The 7256-nt window shown below is 45.4% G+C and overlaps 1 protein-coding gene across 1 annotated transcript; it reads right to left on the bottom strand.

The window, feature by feature from the left end:
* Nucleotides 1-618: 618 nt before the first annotated feature.
* LOC127002303 (tripartite motif-containing protein 44-like) lies at nucleotides 619-1221 on the bottom strand. Its single transcript, XM_050868117.1, has 2 exons — nucleotides 1215-1221; nucleotides 619-965 (listed from the first exon to the last, which is right to left on the bottom strand). Exons 1-2 carry the CDS (start codon nucleotides 1219-1221, stop codon nucleotides 619-621), a joined length of 354 nt encoding a protein of 117 aa, XP_050724074.1.
* Between the last annotated feature and the right edge of the window lie 6035 nt (nucleotides 1222-7256).

Genomic DNA, 7256 nt, shown 5'->3' with positions numbered 1-7256 from the left:
GACTCCCTCAGTGACTCCATGACAAAACCCCAGTATAAACCCCCTTCATCTTTCTCCAGGTCTTCTCCGGTCTTCCATCCAGTCTCCAGGTCTTCTCCGGTCTTCCATCCAGTCTCCAGGTCTTCTCCGGTCTTCCATCCAGTCTCCAGGTCTTCTCCGGTCTTCCATCCAGTCTCCAGGTCTTCTCCGGTCTTCCATTCAGTCTCCAGGTCTTCTCCATTCAGTAGGTCTTCCATTCAGTCTCCAGGTCTTCATCTTCCATTCAGTCTCCAGGTCTTCTTCGGTCTTCCATTCAGTCTCCAGGTCTTCTCCGGTCTTCCATCCAGTCTCCAGGTCTTCTCCGGTCTTCCATCCAGTCTCCAGGTCTTCTCCGGTCTTCCATTCAGTCTCCAGGTCTTCTCCGGTCTTCCATTCAGTCTCCAGGTCTTCTCCGGTCTTCCATTCAGTCTCCAGGTCTTCTTCGGTCTTCCATTCAGTCTCCAGGTCTTCTTCGGTCTTCCATTCAGTCTCCAGGTCTTCTTCGGTCTTCCATTCAGTCTCCAGGTCTTCTTCGGTCTTCCATTCAGTCTCCAGGTCTTCTCCGGTCTTCCATTCAGTCTCCAGGTCTTCTCCGGTCTTTCATTCAGTCTCCAGGTCTTCTTCGGTCTTCCATTCAGTCTCCAGGTCTTCTCCGGTCTTCCATTCAGTCTCCAGGTCTTCTTCGGTCTTCCATTCAGTCTCCAGGTCTTCTCCGGTCTTCCATTCAGTCTCCAGGTCTTCTTCGGTCTTCCATTCAGTCTCCAGGTCTTCTTCGGTCTTCCATTCAGTCTCCAGGTCTTCTTCGGTCTTCCATTCAGTCTCCAGGTCTTCTTCGGTCTTCCATTCAGTCTCCAGGTCTTCTTCGGTCTTCCATTCAGTCTCCAGGTCTTCTTCGGTCTTCCATTCAGTCTCCAGGTCTTCTTCGGTCTTCCATTCAGTCTCCAGGTCTTCTCCGGTTTTTAATTCCAGTGGACGAAATCCCAATGGACAAAACCCCAGCGAATAAAACCCCAGAAGACAAAACGACTAACCCCAACCCCTTAAATAAAGTGGACACAACCCAAGTCATGTATAAAATTTGGTTGACGATAATATTAATTTTTCATTATTTCCTTCATCAAAGCAGACGGCGGCGGCGATCCTGGCCCGCCTCGCCTCGCCTTGTCAGGTTCGTTTTCGTTCATAATAGAAATTACGATCCATCTCGTCCGTTCCTTCTCGTGAATTATTCTAATTATTTCCTTCCATTACTAGACTTCGCTTTGTTCCCTTTGGTCTTTTCCGACTCGCCCCAGCCCCGCCCCGCCCTGCCCCGGCTATCCCCACTCCATCCTGCTGCCCCGCTCCGCCCCGACTATCCCCACTCCACCCTGCCTGCCCAGCCCCGCCAGGCAAATGGGTTGGAGGTCTCGAGGGAGGAAGTCCAGGAGGATCCACTAAATATATTGTACTTTGCAGGGCTTAATGGAGCACTTAGCCTTGCCGGCTGCGTCCGGGCCCCGGGGAGCGCGGAGGCCCCGGGCGGTGGCGCTGTTGATCTTGGTTACGAGTTCTCTGAAAATGTATCAAGAAGTTAGGCCAGGCCGAGTGCGGCGCGCCTCTGAGGGGGCCAAGTTAGCCAAGCCTCGACTTCTTTCCGCGGCGCGTAACGAAGCTGCGAGTTACCCGACATGTGTGTTCGTCCATTAGTAGCCTTTGAGGGAACCCGCGCGATAACTCTGCCTCTGCTGTCGGTTTTCAATAAATACAAAACATTTTCGAAGTCTAAATTAAAGAGTTTAAAGTTTAACTGCTTACACTTTTATTCGAAGCACCACGGGCACTGCGTCATGACTTGGCTCTGCATACACACAGTGGCCGAGATCTGGGGTGACGTAGCAGGCGCAGCAGCCCGTCCCAAAGTCCATTACAGATAAGTATGTAAAAAGTTTTCTCGCATTAGTGATATTTAATCAACCTGAAGAAGAGTTGCAGCGCTCCCGTATAAATGATTGGTAAACATTTCAATCAGCATATTACGTATCGCTCAGCTATTTTTTTTCTTCTTTTTTATCAATCCTTTGGTGAGCTGGCACATGATTTAGCAGTTCCGGCAACACATGATTAAAAAAAGGATATATCGGAGTGGTGTTTGTAGCGTTGCCGGAAAACCTCAGGTATTTCCCATTTTATATTACTAGCGGTCCTTCACTCCAGGAAGCCAAGGTAATGGGCTGAATAAATATTTCAGTACACCAAACTGCTCTTTGCTTTCTAACTCAGGATACATATAAAAATTTTCTCCCTGAGCCGCTGCCATAAGACGGGACTTTCATCTCGCCTAATGCCGCAGAATACTTCGCAATGGAGGACTTGATTAGGTCGTCGCCTCCACAGCACCACGGCGGACTTTTATTTTGTTTTTGCCCTTGAGATGCTTCCTTTACTGTAACCCCCGCCACAGCCAATCCGCCGAAACAGCCATCCACTGCCACCACAGCCTCGCCACCACAGCCTCCTCGCCACGCCACGCCCGGGGCCATGCGGGTGCTGGTGCTGTTAAGAGCCTCGACCACAGTAACGGGGAGTACGGCGTAACATAAGAGGACAGGCGAGGAGCTACTGCACGGCCACAAACTGCTGTGCTCTTAGCGGCCGCCAGCCAACACACCTCGCGGGCCGCAAAAAAGAGGACGCTACAAGACTACATAAAAGTACGGTTCTTAAAGGTAGCAGAGTCGAGTGTGTGCCTCAACCATTGCACGCTGGACTACATTCACATAATCATCTTGCTGTCACTACGTTTACTAACACTCGTGCTGTGAACTTAGGATGATGTAGAGTTTAAGAGGACGCTACAAGACTATATAAAAGTACGGCTCTTAAAGGTAGCAGAGTCGAGTGTGTGTCTCAACCATTGCACGCTGGACTACATTCACATAGTCATCTTTCTGTCACTACGTTTACTAATACTCGTGCTGTGAACTCCAGAAGACGTAGAGTTTCAGAGGACGCTACAAGACTAGTAAAAGTGTTGCTCTTAAGGGTAGCCGAACAGTAGTAAGTGCGTCTGAACCACTCCACGCTGGACTACATTCACACTCCATCTCGCTGTTGTGAACTCATGACGTAAGGCTTAAGAAAACGCTACAAGACTACATAAAAGTGTCGCTCTTAAAGGTAACAGAGCCGAGTGTGTGCGTCTCAAACCTCTGCACACTGGACTACATTCACACTTCATCTCGCTGTTGTGAACTCAAGATGACGTAAGGCTTAAGAAAACGCCACAAGACTACATAAAAGTGTCGCTCTTAAAGGTAACAGAGCCGAGTGTGTGCGTCTCAAACCTCCGCTCGCTAGACTAAATTCACTATTACTGTTACTCGCGTTGTGAATTCATGACGTAGAGCTTAAGAGAACGCTACAAGACTACATAAAAGTGTCGCTCTTAAAGGTAACAGAGCCGAGTGTGTGCGTCTCAAACCTCCGCTCGCTAGACTAAATTCACTATTACTGTTACTCGCGTCGTGAACTCATGGTGTAGAGCTTAAGAGAACGCTACAAGACTACATAAAAGTGTCCCTCTTAAAGGTAACAGAGCCGAGTGTGTGCGTCTCAAACCTCTACAGTTTCTCTTGCAGTTGCTACGTTTACTATATTACTTGCGTTGTGACCTCGATGACATGTAACTAAAATGACGATGTGGCCTTTTTCCTCGATTGATCCAGCCTTACTCCTTCTCTTGATCCTGCTTTACTCCTCTTTATCCGCCCTTACTCCTCCTCATCAGCCCTTTCGTCTCCCATTCCCATACATTTCTTGAGCTTAAAACCGTGCAGCTTCCTTTCTACGTACTCTATCCTCCTCCCCTTCCCTCTCCCATTCCCATACATTTCTTGAGCTTAAAACCGTGCAGCTTCCTTTCTACCTACTTTATCTTACTCCTCTCCTCTGCTTCCTCTCCCTAAAGCCTTCTCTCCTCTCTCAATCGTTCTTTTTCCTCTCCTCAACGCCTACTTTCCTCTCTCCTCACCCTCTGCTCCCTCTCTTCTCTCCCCATCACTAACTTCCCTCTCCCCTCTCCTATTTTTTCCATCGCCCTTTCTCCTCTCCCCACCACCCTCTCCTCTCCCCAACACCCTTCCTTCACCCCAAGCTCAGTTCGGCCATACACCCTTACTCGGCAAGCACCCCAATGTACCGGTTTGCCTGAGTGCTTTCCGCGGGCCCTCGTCACTCCTGCTGCAGCGGAAGCGAGGCCAGAAAGCAAGGGCGGGGCGGGCAGGATGAGGAAGAGGGAGGCTGGAGAGAGCGGATGGAGAGGGTGGCTGGAGAGGGATGATGCAGAGGGTGAGTGGAACGGGTAAAACATAAACGACTAAAGACAATATGTTAGTAAATCGGAATCCGAGTTATTAGTTGTGAAATGTAGTCTGTTCTAGGGGACGGTGAATAAGCTTGACTTAAATTGATTGAGAATGTCGTCACCGGATGGAACAGATAAACAAAATAGAACTTGAGACAATATGTTAGTAAATGAGAGTTGATAATCTGAATGTAGTTTGCTCTAGGGGATGATGACTTAGCTTTACTTATACTGATTGAGAATGTCGTCACCGGATGGAACAGATAAACAAAATAGAACTTGAGACAATATGTTAGTAAATGAGAGTTGATAATCTGAATATAGTTTGCTCTAGGGGACGATGACTTAGCTTGACTGATATTGATTGAGAATGTCGTCACCGGATGGAACAGATAAACAAAATAGAACTTAAGACAATATGTTAGGAAATGCGAGTTGATAATCTGAATGTAGTTTGCTCTAGGGGACGATGACTTAGCTTGACTGATATTGATTGAAAATATCGTCACCGGATGGAACGGCTAAAACAGATAGAACTTAAGACAATATGTTACTAATTCCAAGGCACTAATATGAATGTAGTTTGCTTTGGGGTGTCGAGACGGTGAATCGGGTTTACTTATTTAAATATTTATATAGAACGTGTATCTTATAATGTCCTGAAAGTAGTTAGTCTGAAAGAGGCGAGGAGAAGAAAGGGGAGATTAGAGAAGAAGGAAAGGGAAGAGAAGGGAGGAAAGGAGAGGAGAAAGAGAATTAGGAGAGAGAGAGAGAGAGAGAGAGAGAGAGAGAGAGAGAGAGAGAGAGAGAGAGAGAGAGAGAGAGAGAGAGAGAAATAAAATAAAAAACTTAACATGCGACAGAAGAAAGGAGATGAGAGGGGATGAGAAGGAAGGAAGAAGGGAAGGGAGGAGAAGAGAGGCAAAAGAGAAAGAATTAGGATAGAGAGAAATAAAAAAAAACTCAACATGCGACAGAAGAAAGGAGATGAGAGGAGAGGAGGAGGAAAGAAGGGAAAGGAGGAGAGAAGAAGAAGAGAGAGAGAGAGAGAGAGAGAGAGAGAGAGAGAGAGAGAGAGAGAGAGAGAGAGAGAGAGAGAGAGAGAGAGAGAGAGAGAGAGAGAGAGAGAGAGAGAGAGAGAGAGAGAGAGAAAGAGAGAGAAAACTGACATAACTATTCCAGGTCTATTGATTGTTCGCTATTTAAGCAGATTGTTGAGTGATCGTTCCCTTGAGCAGACTTAAGCTTAACGAACTCTGAATGTGACTTTCGAGAGTAATATTTAAGATTCAGCTAAATTTAGAATGCGGTAAACTGGTACGATATTTTTAGGTTGCGGTTGATGGCTTGTGCTTCGTCAAAATGTTCTAATAAACCCACAGCACGACTTGGACGGTGGAGCTCTCCCGGGAAGCCTCGAGAGATAGAATTCCATCCCATAAGAGGAACTACTTAGAAAAATTTACGTTGAGCAATATCAGATTTATTATTGCGATGAAAGATTGTAGCTTACGGCTCTTGTCAGGGATAGAGAGATAGATAGAAAGATAGATAAATAGATAGGGATAGACTGAGAGATAGGTAGATATAGTTATACAGAGGTAAATGGATAGATAAAGATAGAGGAGAGGAGAAAAGAGGAGAAAGGATAAGAAGAGGAGGAAAGGAAACTAAAAAAATAGGAAAGGTGACGTATGAGGAGAGGAGAGGAGAGGTGAAGAGAAGAGGAGAGGAGAGAAGAGAAGAAAAAAGAAAGAGATAGGAAACAAGGAAAAAACAAAACCCCTCAACATACGACATAACAAACTCCATCCCAAGTACACAATGTTTCCTATGACCCGAGCAAGGAACTAAAAACAAAAGATATCTTGTGTGTGCCCCAGGTGAAGAAGACACGGCCGAGGAAAACAAGTGATTATACAGCAAGGCGGCAGGTGGGGCTCGGGGAAAGGGGAGGGAGAGGAAGGGAAGGAGGGGGAAGGGGAGCGGTGGAAGGGATGAGCAGGGCGGCGCAGCGGAAGTAAAGCCTCGCGGGACCTGACCTGAACTCCTCACCTTTTAAGCTCATTACCTGGAACGCGAGGGACCTTCCGGAGCCTCGTGCAGGATGGACTCACCTTAGGGCCTGTGGGAGCAGAAGCAGACGGTAAGGACTTTAGGAATAACATGCTTACTAAGGATTTTAGAACAACACGATTGATAATAGTAAACATTGAGAGTAACATTATTATTAAGAATTTAAGAATAATATGTTGGGTAAGGATAGTAAAGTAACACAGTGAGAGTAACTTATTATTGACAAGGACTTCAGAATAACAGAATTGATAAAAACAGTAATCATTGAGAGTAACATTATTAATAAGAATTTGTTAATAACATGTCGGGTAATGATAGTAAAGTAACACAGTGAGACTAACTTATTATTGACAAAGACTTCAGAATAACATAATTGGTGAATATAGTAAAGTAAAACAGAATAACATTATTGGTAAGGACTTTATGAATGACACGATAATTGAGAACTTGCGAATTACACGATTAGTTAAAATAGTAAAGTAACCGTTTGAGAGTAACAATATTAGTAAGACCTTGAGGATTGTACGACTTGTAAGAACTTATGAATAACATGATCAGTAAGACATTGAGATTAGCACTAGAACTTGAGAATATTGGTACTTACAAGAACCTGACAATTTGAAAGAAAAAAAGCTATTGAGGAAAAGAAGAAAGGAGGAAGAAAAGAAGGAAAAAAGAACAGAAAATGGGAAGAAACGAAGTATTTAAAGGAGAAGATAAAGAGGGAAAAGAGAAAAAAGAAAAGAAGGAAAAACGAACAGAAAATGGGAAGAAACGAAGGAAAGGGAGAAGATAAAATAGGAAAAGAAAGAAAAAA

This window comes from Eriocheir sinensis, chromosome 22 (assembly GCF_024679095.1).
Source record: "Eriocheir sinensis breed Jianghai 21 chromosome 22, ASM2467909v1, whole genome shotgun sequence".
NCBI classification, from domain to species: domain Eukaryota; kingdom Metazoa; phylum Arthropoda; class Malacostraca; order Decapoda; family Varunidae; genus Eriocheir; species Eriocheir sinensis.
The sequence above is the reverse complement of the archived record's forward strand: the minus strand, read 5'-3'. Positions and strand labels throughout refer to the sequence as shown.